At 45.8% G+C, this 19183-nt stretch overlaps 1 protein-coding gene across 4 annotated transcripts in view; it reads left to right on the top strand.

Moving 5' to 3' along the window:
* The first annotated feature begins 14371 nt into the window (after positions 1-14371).
* The window catches only part of BOD1L1 (biorientation of chromosomes in cell division 1 like 1), a 53139-nt gene continuing 48327 nt past the window's right edge, over positions 14372-19183 (top strand). For all 4 annotated transcript variants that reach the window (XM_039257178.1, XM_039257175.1, XM_039257177.1 and 1 more), the window contains exon 1: positions 14372-14630. In XM_039257178.1, coding sequence (XP_039113109.1) covers positions 14394-14630 — 237 coding nt within the window. In that variant the 5' untranslated portion in view covers positions 14372-14393. The remainder of the gene's footprint in view (positions 14631-19183) is intronic.

Below are 19183 nucleotides of genomic sequence, written 5' to 3'. Positions count from 1 at the left end.
GCAGGAGGGTCCGTGAAGACCTAGTGATTTTCAGTTAGAGCTTCACTTAGAATTTCCATCAGAGCTATCATTTACTGAAAGCTTACAATGCACCAAGTTCTAAGCAAAGCCTTCCCCGGACACCCTTCCCAAACATCACACACACAAACCTTGGGGTTGGCAGTATTCTTTTCATTACAGTGATGAGACAGGCCTAGAGATGTGGATAGTTGACTATTTAAAGTCACAGAGCAAGTAGCAATTAGCTGGGTTCAGCCCTGTGGCCGGCGTCGCGGCTGATACTGACGCTCATTCGGAAAGTGCAGTCTGTTTGACTGCGCAACTCCTGGCAGAGTAGGTGATGGGGGGAATGCAGGCGAGAAAATGCATGCCAGCCAAAAAATCTGTCCTGGCAATTGTCCCAGTGTCTTTCCGTGTCCTCCTAGGTCTGTAACCAGTCAGGAAGAAAGGGTGAACCAAAGGGCACTTGAGTGATATACTGATAAGTATTTAATTTTTTTTTTAAATTTATTATTTCTAGGAGAGAGAGAGAGAGAGAGGCAGTGTGAGCAGGGGAGGGTCAGAGAGAGAGGGAGTCACAGACTGAAACAGGCTCCAGGCTCCGAGCTGGCAGTCAGCACAGAGCCCGACGCGGGGCTCGAACCCACGAACGTGAGATCATGACCTAAGCGAAAGTCGGACGCCCAACGACTAAGCCACCCAGGTGCCCCTATACTGATAAGTATTTAAACACTGGCTCGGGAAGGGAGGGGGAAGAGATATCCTCATTTGTGGCATTTTCTCATTTCTGTGGTATAAACACTCCACTGTGACCAATTTCAAGCTACCAACTTGGCATCAACTACTTCGCAACATTTCCTGAAAATTTAACAAGAGCTTGTTGTTTGAACTGGCTCCAGGACACCTATGGAATCAATTCCATCCTGAGAAAATAATATTTGTTAGTTAGAAGTACGGACTCCCCCACCCTCCATTCCAAAATAATCCAGAGTGTTCTGGCATCCCTCAGTGATCTCATCCAGGCTTCTTCTCAGGAGGGCTAATGTGTACTTCAGCCTGGAAGACCCACACAGTCTGGTCATGTGATTGGCGTTGCAGGCAGAACACTAATGACTTCAAGCTCCGGGTTCCACGGATGGGAAATTCAAGCAAGGGACATCCTAGACCAGAAGAATAGGTTTCATGCATCAACCCGGAGAAAAAGTCCATCCAACCCAAGATTGGGTTCAATTAGTGAAAGAACAAATTAGAACTCTTACAAATGAAAACAGCAGAGTGGGAATAGAGATGAACTACATATATATATGCACCTTATGTGTATGAAAGATATATATGTAGTATATGTAAATAGTATATATATCACCACCTTCATGGAGGTGAGGAGGTCACAATGAATCAGTCTTTGAAAATCAATATAAACTTAATTAACAATGGGATTTCAATAAAAGAAAAAGGGGTATGGAAACCAGGGATCATCCTTTCCCTCGGGCTCAGATTTGCTTTGCTGCTTCTCAGAACACTGGGTTAAGTTTGGTCTTTCTGGGAAGAAGTAGGTGGAGGCTTTGGGTGACAGTCTGTGGCATTGCTCAAGTTACATAACATTCGTAAGCCTCAGTTTCCTCAGCTGTAGAATGGTGATACTCATGACATCTTCAAAACAGCTTCTTGGATGAATTGAGTGTGAACGTTTATCTACATTTTATTTCAATGTTATGGGCAAGGGAAAAGATGTCCAAAATAATCAGTTCAAAGATTTTCTTTGGAGAGGAAAACAAGTGTGGTTTAAATAACACTATTCGACTAGAGGTTTAAAAGATGAATGTGTGGCTTACAGATTATTAGGATAGCATCAGGCTTAAAAGAGCATCGTGCCTTTGAATATCTGGTTAAAAGTTATTGAGCGCATCTAAAGAATAAGGGTTAGCAGAACAGAGTCAATCTAAGTCCCCAGAGGACTCTAAATCGCATTGAAGTCCATCATGAAAAAAAAAAAAAAAAAACCCACCAGTGCTTTATCAGGAAAGCTAGATCCTTCCCGAAGGGGCTGAAAATCACATCAAGCCACCAAGTTCTGCCCCAGATCGGATTCCAAATTATTTCCTTTCATGGTAAACATCACACTGGGCAGGCATGAGGGTGAAATGAAACAGTAATAACAGTTAACAAAAACTGGATGTTTAGCCTGTGCAGGACCAGTGGTGGGCACTTTACGTCCAATAGGAAATCACAGCATTCTCAAGTTTAAAATTCTCTAGGGGCTTTTCCGTGCACTTAAGACAAAACACACCTTCCGTCCTTGATGTCAAAGCCCCTACATGATCTGATTCAATCTACCACCCCTCTACCCCTTGCCTAATATCCTCCGGCCCCAATGACACTATTTCTGCTCCTCAAACACATTAAAGCTGATTCCTGCCCCAGGACCTTCACACGACTGTTCTCCCTGCCAGGACTGCTCCTCTTCATGTTCTCATTGCTGGCTTCACTAGGACACTCATGTCTGGGAAAGACTGGACCTAAACTGCTATCCCCTCCCGCTCTAGTGTATGGCTCTACTCAGTCTTCTGTCGGGTACTTACCTCTGTCTGATGTCTTATTCAACTTGCTTATCTGCTTTCTCTCCCTCATCTAGAACACTTCCTGGTATGTAGTAGGAGCCCAAAACAGACTTGTGGAATGAATGAATGATCTCACTCAATCTTCTCCCAGGCCCTATGGTAGCTCTACTATTCTCCGTATTTAACAAATGAGAAAACAAGGCACAGAGAGGTGGTACAATTTGCCCACAGTCATGAAGCTAGAAAACAGCAAAACTGAAATGCAAACCCAGATATGGCTCCAAAGCCTCCGGGCCCTACCCCTTCATTTTCACTTGTATCCTGTTATACATATTACACAGTTAAGTCTAGAAAATGGGAATGACTCTGTCCTTGCTGCTTTACATTGGCTCCCCTGCTTTCTTTTTATTAAAAAAAAAAAAATTTATTCCTTTTTTGAGAGAAACACAGAGCATGGGCAGGGGAGGGGGCAGAGAGAGAGAGAGGGAGACACAGAATCCAAAGCAGACTCCAGGCTCCGAGCTGTCAGCACAGAACCCGAAACGGGGCTCGAACCCACGAACCGTGAGATCGTGACCCGAGCCGAAGTTGAACATGTAACCAATTGAGCCACCCAGCCGCCCCTGGTTCCCCTGCTTTCATTAGTCAAAGGGCTATCTACTATTTTATGTAAGTCAAAATAAAGAAAAATGCCCACTTCAGGAGGGAATATGCCTATAATTGTAGAATTATATAATTCTATGCCTGACCTGAAAATTAGGCTGCTTAACCTTCCGCCCCCTCCCCCTGCCCATCCAGTGTCTGTTATCTCTTTTAAAACCAGGTTCAAGGGGCGCCTGGGTGGCTCAGCTGGTTGGGCGTCCGACTTCGGCTCAGGTCATGATCTCACGGTTCGTGGGTTCGAGCCCCATGTCGGGCTCTACGCTGACGGCTAGCTCAGAGCCTGGAGCCTGTTTCAGATTCTGTATCTCCCTCTCTCTCTGACCCTCCCCTGCTCATGCTGTCTCTCTCTCTTTCTCGAAGGAAGGAAGGAAGGAAGGAAGGAAGGAAGGAAGGAAGGAAGGAAGGAAGGAAGTAAGAAAGAAAGAAGAAAAACCAGGTTCAAGGCTGCCTTCCTACAAAGTGTTTCAAGGATTAACTGAGCCCAGCCCAGTACTGTTCCATGGGTATATACACATCCATTTCTTTCATTTTGCTCTCATTTCTACTTGATCCAACTGCACTGATTTTATTTCAAACATGTATTGTAATTTAAGTTAAAGCTTAAAAAATTTGCATCGTGTGTGCATGAGAAACATGTTCTGTCTTTACAATGAGCACTCTGGCTCCCTGAGAATGTGGCCCATGCCCACTGGGCTTCCTCTCTTAGACACATCCACGAGGGACCAGCAACATAGCAGAGAACATGTGTTCAGGTGTCTATTAGCAAAAAATGTGAATATACAAATAAAAATGTACTTTCTTCTCCATTCCTTGTTGAAATGTCTGGATCTGGGGAACAACGCAAATGCTTTATTACAAAATTCACTGTTTCACCACGATTGTAACTTGTTCATCATATTTACCACATCAAAGTGTATATTTCCAATAACCTAAAGTAGTAGAAATTCAAGTTTATCTTCAATCAAAAAAAATCTTGACAGCTACCCAGGATTTTATTATTTTTTTTAAATGAGTACCTGAGTCTCACCTGTTACGATCTCATCCTTGTCACAGAACAATCTCCAGATTTAAATCCCGAGAAGCATAACTGTGGGTTTAGTCTTGTCAGAATATTTACTGATGAGGATTTTTATGCAATTTGCTTTCAAGACGTGAGCATTTGTTCTCTCTTTTTCTCACTAACTTTGGTATCTCTTGAGGCACATGGTTCAACTCCATGGAAATCTTTTTTTTAGGTCTTCTTTTTAATTTTTTATAAATAGTTTATTGTCAACTTGGTTTCTATATAACACCCAGTGCTCATCCCAACAAGTGCCCTCCTCCCTGCCCATCTCCCCCCTCCCCCCATACACCCATCAGTCTTCAGTTTGTTCTCAGCATTCAAGAGTCTCTCATGGTTTGCCTCCTTCCCTCTCCCCCACCATTTCCCCCCTTCTTCTCCCCCATGGTCCTCCGTTAAGTTCCTCCTAATCCTCCTATATGTGCAAACATAGGGTATTTGTCCTTCTCTGCCTGACTTATTTCGCTCAGCATAACACCCTCAAGGTCCATCCATGTTGCTACACAGGCCAGATTTCATTCTTTCTCATTGCCATGTAGTATTCCATCGTATAGATAAACCACATCTTCTTGATCCATTCGTCCGTGGATGGACACTTAGGCTCTTTCCTCCATGGAAATCATTCTTGAGTCAAATCTTGGTAGCAAGAAAGTTCCTGCATTTAGAGTTGTTCCCACCCAACCCATGGCCCCTCTGAGTAACTGAGGCACTAAGGTGAAAAGAACCATTCATCTGGTTGCAGAAGATCACATCTGTGTTGACAGCTTGATGCATGTCAGCGGCAAGGAGAAGGGAGCGTCAGGCCCAGGCTGTTTAGGAAGCAGTGAACACTGACAGACGCTGGTGTTCACTGGCTCCCAGGCACATCCTACCGTTTTGCACTGTCCCTTCCCATTCTGGTTCTCTCCCATAACCACAGCAAGGCACATTCTGTATTAAACAACAGAACTTTTGTTAGGGTGGTTTTGGAATTTGTTTCACGTCATCAAATGATGAGTAAGGACGAGTGTAATTGGGCTGCAGGGACACGGGGGCAGCAGGCAGGCCTCTGCTGTTCATCTCTCCTCTGTGCCTCACTCTGTAGGTTGGCAGATTTTTTTTTTTTTTTCTCGCACAGTCCGGCTCTGTCCATGTGGGAGATGATCTATCTGGTGGCTGACTACCTCAGACATGTGTTTACAGTGTGGCCACCGGAGAGGGACGCCAATTACCTTCGAAAGTCCCAAAGATGGTTCTAATCGGGGCAGCTCGGATCAGGGGCTTGTCTCTATATTGTGAGCTGTTGTCAACGCTTCTAGATTTTCCTCATTGCCTACAAAGAGCAAGAGTCACCAGTGTAACCAATGCCATTTGCATTTATTTATTTATTTATTTATTTTTAGATTAATTGATGATTTTATTTTTTTTCAGGTTTTTATTTTTTTTATTTTTTTTTTACAAATAGTTTATTGTCAAATTAGTTTCCACATAACACTCAGTGCTCATCCCCACAAGTGTCATTTGCATTTAAAACCAATAAAATTGGATGCGACCTGAGATAGGCCAGCTGGCCCCGCTACACTGCCCAAGGCAGTGGGCCAATTCCTCCACACAGTGTGGGCCCAGCCTTCAGGCTTGCAAGGTTGGAAGGTGAAGATCAGGACTTAAAGAATGGATCTGAGCCCCAGGTAGTTTCACAATTAACCAAGCTCTTAGAGCTTTATGCATAAAAACCATTCAGGGGACTGGAATTAAAATAAAAACTTAAAGAAAAATAAAAACCACCTTGAAATCATTCATAGGGAGAGTCATAACCAAGTCAAGAGCTTCCCATATTTGCTGAGCAAACAGGAAGCTAAATAGTCTCCAAAGGCTGTCTAATGATCACAGCATAAGAGCAACGACTAAGATCATCTAATTGATCTTTTTCTAAATGTTTTAATTTATTTTAAGTTAGTATTTATTTTGAGATAGAGAGAGAGCATGAGCAATGGAGAGGAAGAGAGAAAGGGAGAGAGAGAATCCCAAGCGGGCTCTGTACTAACAGGGCAGGGCTTGAACCCACAAACCACAAGATCATGACCTGAGAAGAAACCAAGAGTTGGATGCTTAACTGACTGAGGCATGTAGGTTATCCAAGATCATCTAATTGGTCCTAGTGGCTGATGCCTAGCAGCTGAAAGGGTTCAGAACAAGCGTCTCCAAAATATGCCCCTTTGCCATGAGGATTATCTTTTTTTATTTATTTATTTAAAATTTATTGTCAAGCTGGCTGACATACAGTGTATACAGTGTGCTATAGGCTTCCGGGGTAGAGTCCCGTGATTCATCACTTACATACACCCCCAGGGCATACACCCCCAGTGCTCTTCCTAACAAGTGCCCTCTGGCATGAGGATTATCTTGGATTAACGGTAATCAAAACCCAGCAAGTTCAGGAAAAGCTCTTTATCTCCACCTCAGCTGCCCAAATTTACACTGGAATGGGAGCCTAAACCAGAAAGAGAACAATTACCAGAAAACACTTTAAAAAAATTTTTTCTTAAATGTTTCTTTATATTTGAGAGTGAGACAGAGCACAAGCAGGGGAGGCTACAGACAGGGAGGAAGGCAAAGAATCCAAACCAGGCTCCAGGCTCTAAGGTGTCTGCACAGAGCCCAATGGGGACTCGAACTCATGAGCTGCGAGATCATGACCTGAGCTGAGGTCAGTCGCTTAACCAACTGAGCCACCCAGGTGCCCCAGAAGACACTTTTTTGAGTTCGGCTTTTTATTGAACACGTTACAGAAGAGGTTTGGTCAAAAAGACCAAAGTCTGTGCCATCATCGGATTCCTCCGATTCTTCTTTCTTTGCTTTCACTTTCTTCTCTTCAGCTGGGGCAGCCGTGGTAGAGGGGGCGGGGCTGCAGCTGGGGTTCCTGAAGTTGCCATGAACCAGGGCCACTGCAAACAAGCCTACCCAGAAAGGTTCAACGTGTATACCGGCTGCTTTACTGAGGGCATTGATCTCCGTGCCAGTCATCTCATCACCTTGCAGATAAGGACTGAGTGGAGGCAGGTGAGCTCCGAGGCAGGGGCCAGCATGCAGGTGGCTCCTGCGTGAGCACTGCCAGTAACAGTGCTAGTCCCTGATGGAGCAGGGCCTCATCCCCAAAGTGGCCTTAGCTTCCTCGGAAGGACGGAGCACTTTAGTCCCAGCTGAGGAAAGGGGCTAGAAGATCCCTTCTTACCTAAGAAACGTCCCTGGATCACAGGGCAAGCTTTGTTCTCCACATCTCTCACCTTCCTGTGAATAGCCTTCCTTCCCTTTGTATCCCCAGAGCCCCAGCTCTTTCCTTAGCTAGGATGTTCCAGAAGCCTGCTACCTGGCTGCCCTTCAGGTCTCACGTGTCTATGGTTCCTCGATGTGCAGAATTACATTACTTTTATTAATCTGTCCGATCTCCACCTGGTTGTTTGACCGGCCAAATAACCTAGTGGGGAAGAAGGGAAAATTCTTCTGTACCTACATGGCAAATATATTCTCTTCATAGGGACAAGGCCAGTTCCAGACAATGTAAATCCCTCCCTTTCATAGATACCTTATTTGCTGTCTCCCCTCTGAAAATATTCCTTACTCAGAGATAGAATATTCTCATTACTTAAGTGTACAGTTTCTTGCTTATAATTACTATTTTTTCTTCCTCCTCAGAATTTCTAACTATAATTTCTCCCTAGATTCTACCTTGACCTGGATTAGATTTAGGGTATTCAGAGAATGTCACATAATTTCTACAGATCTCCAATTCATTTCTATGTTTCCTAGTTTCCTTCCTGGAGGTGTGACTTTTCATATTCAGGGCACCATGTACCATCTAAAATATTCAAGAAACATATACACAAACTAAAGCTATTTTAAATACAAAGACAGTCTTCTTGAGGGCTAAGTCATAAATGCAAAGCTCCTTTCCATCTTTATAAGCATATAAAGGAATATTTTTTATTTGAAGCCATCTGCTATAATGTCGCCCCAATAGTCAAAACAGCCAGAACTCAGTAACATTAACAGATACTGGCTTCTTCACTTCATAATAGATCTTACTTCTGTTAATCAGATTACTATCATTACCAGAAGTTTAAATCTTAAAAGCAAGGAAATATATAAAAAAGTGATGTTATGTGCATTGAAGGGGTATTTTCTTATGGAAAAAAAAAGTGTTCAAACTAGAAAACATGGAATAAAAATATGACAAAAAGGCAACCACTTAAGGGAAGATAAATGGGCATCAGGGTTCCCAAATGTAGATGAGAAAATTCCTATTTTAGAATTCTAGCTTCATATACCTAGCACCTCCCTCCCCCAAGGCCAAGAGCAATTTCCTCACAAAGTAGCAAATCTCCATTTGTGTTAATGGATGGTTTAATGTTAATTGATGGGCTACATCATGGAATATTTCTAACAGAAATGAAGTAAATATCCCATAATAAATGAACATCTATTATATACGTAGTGCGTGCCCAGTACCATACTAGAGACTTGGTTTTCTACCTTGATTATGTTCTCATTTATGGAGTGCTAGAGATTATATATAACAAAAGCACAATGACTCTTCCTTTATAGCCTGTTCTTTCCTCAACAAGGCATAGCCTCCCCCTTCTCTCTCCATCCAAACTTCATCCATTTTTGTTGCCTTTTATTTTTTTTAAATTTGTTTTATTAGTTTCTGAGAGAGAGAGAGAGAGAGAGAGAGAGACAGCATGAGCAGGGGAGGGTCAGAGAGAGAGGGAGATGCAGAATATGAAATCCAGGCTCTGAGCTGTCAGCACAGAGCCTGATGCGGGGCTTGAACTCATGAACCGTGAAGCCATGACCTGAGCCGAAGTCAGACGCTTAACTGACTGAGCCACCCAGGTGCCCCACCTTTTTTTTTTTTTTTTTAAGAGAGAAAGCGCACCCACTAGGGCACAAGCAGGGGAGAGGGGCAGAGGGAAAGAGAGAAGCTTAGGCAGGCTCCACTCGAGGAGCTAAGGGTGGGGCTCGATCTCATGACCCTGAGATCACGATCTGAGCAGAAATCAAGAGTGGGATGCTCAGCTGACTGAGCCACTCAGGCTGCCCAAAATTCTACCCATTCTTAATAATTCACTTCATCTGAGCTGCATAGTACAGGCCACTGTCATTTATAAGTCATGGCTACCCTGCTAATTAGGCATTATGTCCTCTGTTGGGAGAAGTACTTTGTTATCTAGTGAATGACAGAAGTTCTGGAAGGCAGGCTTCCCAAATGGAAAGTCTCATAACCGCACCTTTGCTGCCTCCTTCCAGCCCAGGGGTGGGGCAGACGTTTTCTACAAAGGGCGATATGGTCACCAATCTCAGCTTTGCCAACCATACAGACTGTCTCAACTCCAACCTTGCAGAGAAAAGCAAAGCCAGACAATGGACACAAAGCAAACCCAATGGGCATAGCCAGGCTGCAATGAATATTTATAAGGACAGGTAAACCGGACTAGGCCTGTGACGTGTGGTCTAGTCCAGTGTTTCTCAGAAGGTGATCCATCAACATTTGTTGAAAACACAAGTCTCAGGCCCTGACCTAGACCTACCAAATTCGACTTGGCATGGATGGGGCCAGCACTGTGCATTCACCGGCCCTCCAGAAATTTCTGATGCATGCTAAAGCTTGAGGGCCACTGTTAATCTTCCTGATTAACGACCCAGAACTCTACTATCACGTAAAGAATAAGTAAGATGATTGATAGGTCCTACTTCACCAGAAAGTGTCCCCTCCCAGCCTCCAACCCCCACCCTCATCCCACATCAAAATTTCTCTCCTCTGAAGTTCCTGCCCCAATATCCCAGGGCCCAGTCCCTTTCTCTGTTGCCATTACTGCTATCTGGCTGTGCTCCATCGTCCTACCAGCTAAGGCTCCGCGGCCTTCTTGAATTCTGCAGCTCTAACATATGCTCACTCAGCCACCATTTCCAAAGCACCTCCACTCGTGAGCACTCCCAGACTGGCAAGGAACGAGGAAGTTTCCAGTGTCTGCTAGCCAAATGTTGCTCTGGGACCACCCCCCGTCCCCTGTGTCACCTCATCTCCAAGTCCTGACCCCAGAGCAGGCGGCAATTCTTTGAAGTTCCTTCAAGAGGAAAAAAACACTCCCCCACCCCCCCACCCCCGCGATTCTCACATTCACATTTTATAATGCTCTGCACAACTGCTACTTTTCACTTTTACTGGTTATTTTATACCGCAACTGAAATCCAGGGCTGGCTGTGACCCTGGAGTTGACTGTGGAAAGGCAAATCACACATCTCTTCTCCTGAACAGCCTTATAAAAACTGCTACAAAAGCTTAATGGGCATTTGAACCCCACCTAAAACCGTATTCTAGTGTCATTGAAAAAGTGAACTTTCAAGGTTTTAACTGGGCTTTGGGTGGATGGAGGTCATTTAAGAAATGTTAGTGGTCAGTCTTTTGACTATGAAAGGCAAGGCCTTGGGCCTAGTTTGGGGTGGGGGGGGGAGTGCCCAAGGGATGTGAGGGAAAAGAAACTGTTCTGCTGGATAAGCAGATGGGTTTTCTGGGTTTAGGAGATGGCATATTATAAACCAGGGGTTGACCTTCACTGGATTAGCCCTCAGAGACAGGGTTTAGAGGACTGGGTAGGGGTGGGGGGTTAGGCAGGCTGGACTATAGAAGAGTGGAAATCGCAAGAGCCAGACACTTACCTGGCAGGGGTCTGATGTCCAAGGATACACATGGCTACCAGTATAGCAGCACTAAGTGGCTGCTATAACACGCCATCCTTCCCCTCATTCCCAAAGTGTTTGTAAAGTCTGCTAACCGTGACCTTAGCATCAGACTTAGGAAACAATGAGATCTCAATCATGTTCAGAGAGAGAAGTATTTGGTCCTTAGTGGAATGTTCTGAATTCAGACACATATAGTAGGGAACAGGAACAATGGCAATTTTTTTTTTGAAGATCTCACACCCTCGCTATTGTCAAAAATTGTATTACTGTTTTCAAAGAAACAGAAGAGATCAAAGAGGTCATTCGTAAGAAATGATGACTTTTTTTTTAATGTTTTATTTATTTCTAGGAGAGAGAGAGAGAGAGAGAGAGAGACAGCGTGAGCAGGGGAGAGTCAGAGAGAGAGAGGGAGTCACAGACTGAAACAGGCTCCAGGCTCTGAGCTGGCAGTCAGCACAGAGCCCGATGCGGGGCTCGAACCCACGAACCGCGAGATCATGACCCAAGCGAAAGTCGGACGCTTAACCGACTAAGCCACCCAGGCACCCCTGTCATTTCTTTAACAACAGAAATAAGTTATTCAGTAACAGTTAACACACATTTTATATATCAATTGTGGATCATCTGTTTAAATTATTATCAGGTCTCACCTTAAAACTTAGAGAAAATATTTAGGATTTCCTAAAATGTTGTTCACAAAATAAAAAATTAGCTACTAGCCACTGAATCTATTTCTTTTTAGCAGCAAATTCCTTATTGTTCCATTATTTTTGTTTGTTTGGTCACTATGCCTGAGTTTATTTATGGAGTTTTGCTGAGTTTTTATGGATGATTCTTAGTTATTCCCCAAAAGCTGAACAAATTTGATGATACATGCACCCATATACACCAAACTAATGCCATGCTTTTTATCATCCTATGCACTTAATAAATAATATAAATATATTTAGCAAAGTATTATTTTGCCCTGTTGATAACTAAAGGAAACATCATATTTGCATTGTATTTTCACTAATTTTGAAAATGGCTTAAACAATTATGTCTTACACTATTTTAATCTTCATTGGTTCTACTAATAAATCTTTTACAATTCATTCCATGACTTTTCTCTCTGCAGTCTTCATTATAATCTTCAAAATGCAAGGCACTTTATTTGAAGTGAAACTGAAGTCAAACTCTTTCTCAGGGAAACTAAATCCAAACTGGCTAGTTTGATGGTGAAAACAGACTCTATTAATTAGGGAATATGATGAACATTTTTCCATGCTTGACAAGGCTTCAACTTGAATGAGCTGTATCATTAGCTGCAAAATCTTGACCAAAACAAACTGAGCTTTCTGAAAACAAAACAAAATTTAAAACACCATTTTATCTGCAACCATTTATGAAAATGAACAATGTCTAGATTCTCCCCAAACTTTGAGTGTCTCAGGTTAAACAAGATGCATCTCACTGGAAAAAAAAAAAGGCTAATTCATAATCATTTGATACGTTGTTAAGTATATTTCCCAGAAACTAAAAAGTGGAACAATAAGGACTAGATAAACAAATGCTTTGGCAAGTCGCACGGTTTTCAATTGTTTGCTTTCAACAAAATTGAAGGAAGCCTGAATTGAGTAAGTGAACTGATAAGTCAGCAACTCTAATTTTTTGAGATCAAGAATTGAGGGACCCTGCTATAGGGCGACTCCATTCCCAGGTATAGCACTTGTTTATGTGAACTCGGTTTTTCAGGGCATACAGCTATAAACACTGGAAATGACAGTAGAGGTCATGCTGAGCCTTTCCCCTTCCAGCAGTGAAGCGTATTCATGCAGACAGGTGAATTTGTAAAAGCAACAGTCTCCACTCTACCCAAGATGCATTTTCCAATAAAGTTTACATTCTACTAGGGGCGCCTGGGTGGCTTAGTCGGTTAAGTGTCCGACTTTCGCTCAGGTCATGATCTCGTGGTTCGTGGGTTCGAGCCCCGCGTCGGGCTCTGTGCTGACTGCCAGCTCAGAGCCTGGAGCCTGTTTCAGTCTGTGACTCCCTCTCTCTCTCTGACCCTCCCCTGCTCACGCTGTCTCTCTCTCTCTCTCCTAGAAATAAATAAAACATTAAAAAAAAAAGTTTACATTCTACTAAACAACGAAAATGTGTTAATACCTATTTCACTTTGACCATGTGCTAATAATAATTTTTATTTTTATTTTTTTTTAATTTTTAATGTTTTATTTATTTCTAGGAGAGAGAGAGAGAGAGACAGCGTGAGCAGGGGAGGGTCAGAGAGAGAGGGAGACACAGACTCTGAGACAGGCTCCAGGCTCTGAGCTGGCAGTCAGCACAGAGCCCGACGCGGGGCTCGAACCCACGAACCGCGAGATCATGACCTGCGCCGAAGTCAGACACCCAACCGACTGAGCCACCCAGGTGCCCCAATAATTTTTAAAAGAGCTCGGTCTAGAATCAGGCAATTTGCTTTCCGTCTTCGTATCCTTCGGCAATTTACTTAAGGTCTCAAGGGCCTCCGTTTCCTGACTGGCGAACAGATGACCTAGGTAAGACCTAGCTTAGGGTTATTCCAAAGATTGAACTCTTTAACGCATATAAGAAGCTTCTAGCGCCACGCCTGGCACACAGTGCGAGCTATAGGAGCGTTACCTGTTCCTATCAAAGTAATCAATAACAAACTGTTAAAACTAAAAGCCACGGGCAGGAAGGCGCTGTGGGATGGAGGGAGGTCCAGACCACAGGCACACTCGGAGAAAGGGGACGCCCGTGGAAAAGCAGGATGGAGAGGGGGGAAGCCAGGGGGCCGCTGGAGCTACCTGCTTGCAAGAAAACTGGGCCGGATCGTAGGCCGAGCGAAGGCGGTTGGGGGTGGGGGGGTGGGGGGGTAGAGAAGCACTTCCACCTACGGTTCGCATTATAAACACCTATGGATCTCGACTGCTCGGTTCAAGAGGAAGGAGCAAGAGCGTCCGGCCTAAATGCCACCGTGGATGGAAGCCGGCCAGCCCCGCGCGGGCGCCCAGCCGGCCCCCGGCCTGGGGAGTCGCGTGGCTCGTACGCCCGAGCACCCCGGACTGCTGACCTTGGTCTTCGGCCCAGACCCCACGGCGGCTCACAGCGCCCGGTCGCCGCCGCTTCCGCCGCAACCGCGCCTCGCGAGGGCGCCCGTTGGCGGCCGGAACTGGCCCCTCGCGGCTCCCGTCGCCAAGCCTTCGTTGCTATTGTCACCTCCTGTTCCTCTCTTCCCCTGGTTCCTTTTCACTTCCGGGGTTGCTCTGGATCCGCTGGTTCCGTAACAACATCCCGTTGGCTTCCTTCAGGCGGCGGGACCGGTGCAGCCGCCGCCTCCCAGGAGCGCCCGCCCGCCCGGGCCCGCGCCTTCCCCGGCCCAGGCCTCCATGGCCACCAACCCGCAGCCGCAGCCGCCTCCTCCGGCGCCGCCGCCTCCCCCGCCGCAGCCGCAGCCGCCACCGCCGCCGCCGGGCCCCGGGGCTGGCCCTGGCGCGGGTGCGGCGGGCGGCGCGGGGACCGGCGCCGGGGACCCGCAGCTCGTGGCCATGATCGTGAACCACCTCAAGAGCCAGGGGCTCTTCGACCAGTTCCGCAGGGACTGCCTGGCCGACGTGGACACCAAGGTGCGGGGCGCGCGGGGGCTGCGAGGGAAGGGGGAAGGGGAGGACCCCGAGGGGCGCCGGGTCGGGCAGTCTCCCGCACTCGTCCGTCTGCCTGCTGTGCCTCGACTTCCCCAGGTGGGACCCCCGCTGAGCGTGCCTCTCCCCGGGTTCCCTGTGCAGCCGCTTCCTCTTTGAGCGGCTGCTAGGAGCCAGGCACTGTGCGAGGCTCGGTGCGTTCATTCATTCGCCGATCCTTTCGTTCGTTTAACCGGCTAGTGTTGATCACCTACTACGTGCAGGCATTGCGTGGACGCGGAGTATGTGGTGGTTAGCAAGACTAAGTCATTGTTCTTAGGGAGACTCGTCTGGAAACACTGATGCTAAGAGGACTTTCATCTCTGATCTTTTCCCCCCCGCGGTTTACTTTTATGGAAGTTATTTTTGCGTGCTCTCTTGAAGTTTCTGGGCGGTAAGGGTCACGTCTCTGGCCTTTGGAGGCATTAAGTGATAGTGAATCAAATTATTTGCATTGTGCATTGCTGGGCACTGTGGGGGTGCAGAGGTAAGGAGGCAGCGCCGGACGGTGGAAAGGTGGGCTAGGGAGAATGGAACTCTTGCTTCCAGCACTCTCTAATTAAGGTAGCTGAGGCCGAGTCACCTTTCTGAAGTGGCAAGGGGCCAAGGGATAGGGAGAAGCCGTTCAGTGTGGGGGAAAGGTCTGAGGAGGGGTGACAGCAGGTATTGAAGTGGAAGGTGGACAGGAAAGAAGAGTGAGTTCGGAGAGGAATGGGAAGGGAAGGCCTGCAAAGTGCTTCCTTGTATGGAAAGAGTTAGGAGCTGGGAAGGGGAAGGATTTTGTACCAAATGTCAGAGGGAAAGGGGGTGGTAGCAGGAATGAGTACACTTTGCTGATTCTGCAAAGAATGAGCTGTGGGCACCAGCAAGGAGCATCAGTGAAGTGCATGGACAACGGAGTCTGGAATTCTGGAAATGTTTGAAACAGGAAGGTTCATTTGGAAACTGAAGTTAGAAATTAGAAAATCAGGGTATCTGGCTGGGTCCCTCGGATTGGAGTTTGGATGGGGTGAGGGTGTTCTCCGCACATTCAGCTTTTCTGCGGAACCTGATTTCTTTGAGACAAAGGGTGTTTGCGTCTTACATGGAATTTGCTTGTGACTCAGTGTTCACTGGGATTTGATGAAAACTGCACACGATTCTGCTGGCTTCTCTGGACAGTCTGGGGATATCTTACAAGGACTCTGATCCACCAAGTAGACCATAGGTAGAATGTGCCTTTTCAGGGTGTTGGGGTTTTTACACCACAGAGAATTCGATGTACTTGGAGATGTTTATCTGTGTAGGAAGTATATAGTTTTCTCACTTCGTTTTAGGGAATATGCACATCGATCTTTTTGTAAATAATGACTATGGCCCTTTTTTTTTTTTTTAAATGGGAGGTTAGACAAGTCCAGGTAAATGTTATCTAGATAAAACTGGTTATTTGTGTCAGGCGAGTAGAGATTTCACTCTACTCTTCTCAGAAACCTACACCTCTGTTACCCTTGTGCACGCACATTGGAAACTTAAGATATGCTGAAGGGGGCGCTGCAACATCTACTTCTTCTTCACCCCCATCCCCACTAAAGTTTATTGTCACGAGTCTGTAAAGCCCATTCCAGATCCTTTCAAAGTGCAGCCCCGAAACCCTTCTTGGTGGGAAGGAAGGAAGCACACTTGCTTGGACTATCTAATGAAGCCGGAACCTTCTCCCAAGAAAAAATGCACATATGCATATTCAAGTGCATCTTTTATGATTCAGAAATCGTCGGCTCTAGGCAGTTACACGTGGCTCAGCCTTCTGTATAGTTTCAGGGAGTTACAGTGGCTGCAGAACAAGGTCCCTTGTTTTAATGTGTGAAACCAGAGAAGAGGAGGGCTGAAATGGGACCCCTTCCCTGACAGAAAAGGATGCCTGTGTGTGGCGGAAATTCTCTCCTCACCCCTCCTGTCCTGTCTCGCTCTGTCTTCGCTCCTGATGCCTGCCCGCCTCTCTTTTTCCTCCTTGTCTTCTCCCTCTATGCCTCCTGGTTCTGGCTCTTTCCTCTTTCCCCCATGACTGTCTCCCTCTTCCTGTTCCTTAGTTTTACTAACGACTCTGCAGATTTTAATCTGATTTAAAGTGTTTCTTCGGGTTTTGTAGCATCTTCTATCCTTTTTCTTATTAAAAAAAAAAAAAGACTTAAGTTTGAAAGTCTCAAAATTCCTGCAGAAGCCAAGGTTTTCTTTTGAGCATGACATTCCTCTGTGATGAGCGGGTCAGAGTAGGTGTAAGATCCCCCGTTCATGAGAAGGAGCATCACGTTTATGGAACCGTTGAATCTCCGCTGTAAGAACAACTTATAATTGGGACCACTTGTGGCGTGGTGCTTTTGTGAATTGAACCTTGAAGACTGGACTGCTTTATGTCAAACTCTGATCTGCAGTACAGAATCTATAGGGTCGTAGCAGTAACTGGATTGCCAGTCACATGCATAGTTAAGAATCAAGATACGGATCAGGAGCTCTGTAAGAGCAGAACCATCGTCCTGCGCAGTGTGGTTGAAGCAAGATGAGAAGCACCAAAGCCGGCTGCCCTTCCAGAAGGCCGTAAAACCCTCTAAACTGCCCCAGGGTCGTCAATGGCCCTTAACCAACCAAGAGAGGGATCTGACCGTAGTAAACCAATGGGCCCTCCTACCCAAAGAATTAGAACCTTGGTCGTCCCATACAGCACTGCGGCTTCTCTGCTATAGATGACTAGTTTTCAGATCCCCGCCATTCTGACCCCTTTGCTCTGAGGTCACCCTGGAGAGTGTGAAGAGGGACGATCAAGAGAGGCCTGTCATTGTATCCGAGGCAGGGAGCTCACCAACCAAATAAATACTGCACCTTTCTCCGCAGGTAATAAAGGTCAAGTTTTGTAAACTTTCTCAGTTACGAATGGCTCCTGGTCACTGTGATTATTGCCTCTTTTTTTTAATTTGGAAGGAATATTGAAGACCGTATATAAGTTTATTCAACCAACAAATGTTTATTATGTACAAAGCACTCTTTTGGTGCCAGGATTCAGCAGTGAGCAAAACCTCCCTGCTTTTGTGAAGCGCACATCCCAGCAGAGAAAAGCAGACATGAAATAGCGTGTAGTAGGTTCTGTGGAAGAAGTAAAGCAGGGAGCGGGTGGAAAGGGTTACTGATTTGTTTTCAGTAAGTTGTCCTGAAGATTTCAGTGAGGTGCTACATGAGCTGGTGCTGAAGGAGCTGAAGAAGCCATACCAGCTGGGGGGGCTCCGTGTCCTAAGTAAGGGCACCGCCAGTGTGGAAGGTTTGGGGGAGAAAACGACTGAAGGTGAGCTGGGAGTGGCCCTCCCTTCACAGGTCTAGCAGGCCTTGGCCGCCATTGTAAGATTTGGGCTTTTACTGGAGCTAAGAAGCCATTGGCAGGCACCGAGCCTGAGGACATGATCTGGTGCTCGCTTCGGCAGCACATGTACTAAGGACATGATCCGACTTCCCTTTGAGATGGGTTGGGTTTAGGTGTGTAATTATTAAAGAGTGTCCCCTTCACACCCAGTCACGATGTGGTCTGGACAATAAATATGTGATTATCCTAATTCTGGAAGATTAACCTGAGCGGCTCTATGAAAAATAGACTTAAGGTGAATAGGAGTAGAAGCAAAGAGATGAGGCAGGAGATGAGAGCACCTTGGACCAGAGTGGTGGTGGGAAAGAGGGTGAAAAGTGTCAGATTCCAAGTGTATTTTGATGCTAATGCGGACAGAATTTGCCAATGGTTTGGAGTTGGGGTGGAGGAGAAAGGGAGGGGTCAAGGATGACTCCTGGGTTTTTGAGCAGAGCCTGGAAAAGGAAAATAAGAGAAAGAGAAAGCTTCTCAGAGGAATAATGGAATCCAAAGTATCCCTGGGGTCACCAGGCCTTTTACTGACAGGAGAATGTGGCAACAAGGAGAATTACCAGTTCTAGATCCAATTGGAGCTTGTTTGGGGCACCTGGAGTGCTAGGTGCTCTGTGATGTTTGAGGCCAGTGGTTCTGGGACTTGGGGATACTGGAGAGAAGAACGAAGTTTTAGAGTCATTGGAAAGAAGAATCCATTTTAGTTCACGTTGATTTTGGATAAATGGTTGTGAGACGGGATCTTGAGTGTTTCTTGTAGGATAGAAAATAGATATCAGCAAAAGTCTGGAAATTGGAAGGGATGAGGGGGCTTCACAACGGGACAAAGCCTTATCATCTGTGCTGGAGACAGTTATCTGGCCATCTCAGCCTACAGCTACTTTTTCATTGCTTATCCACTGAGCAGTGTGATAAGCTATGTGAAAACAAAGATTAAGCCTTCCACTCCAGTGGAGAGGTAAATACCCCCCAATACAGTACAGTGCAAGAATTGTTGGGAAGGGGATATGGGTATGTATACAAGACGGGAGGAACATGGGATGGGGGGGAGGAAAGTAGAGGGAATGGTGAGTACAGAAGATTGAAGGCGTGAGAATGTTTCGCTGGAGTATGAGCTTTGAAG

This window comes from Hyaena hyaena, unplaced genomic scaffold (assembly GCF_003009895.1).
Source record: "Hyaena hyaena isolate Hyena2069 unplaced genomic scaffold, ASM300989v1 scaffold_605, whole genome shotgun sequence".
NCBI lineage: Eukaryota > Metazoa > Chordata > Mammalia > Carnivora > Hyaenidae > Hyaena > Hyaena hyaena.
This window is presented reverse-complemented; position numbering and strand designations above follow the sequence as displayed.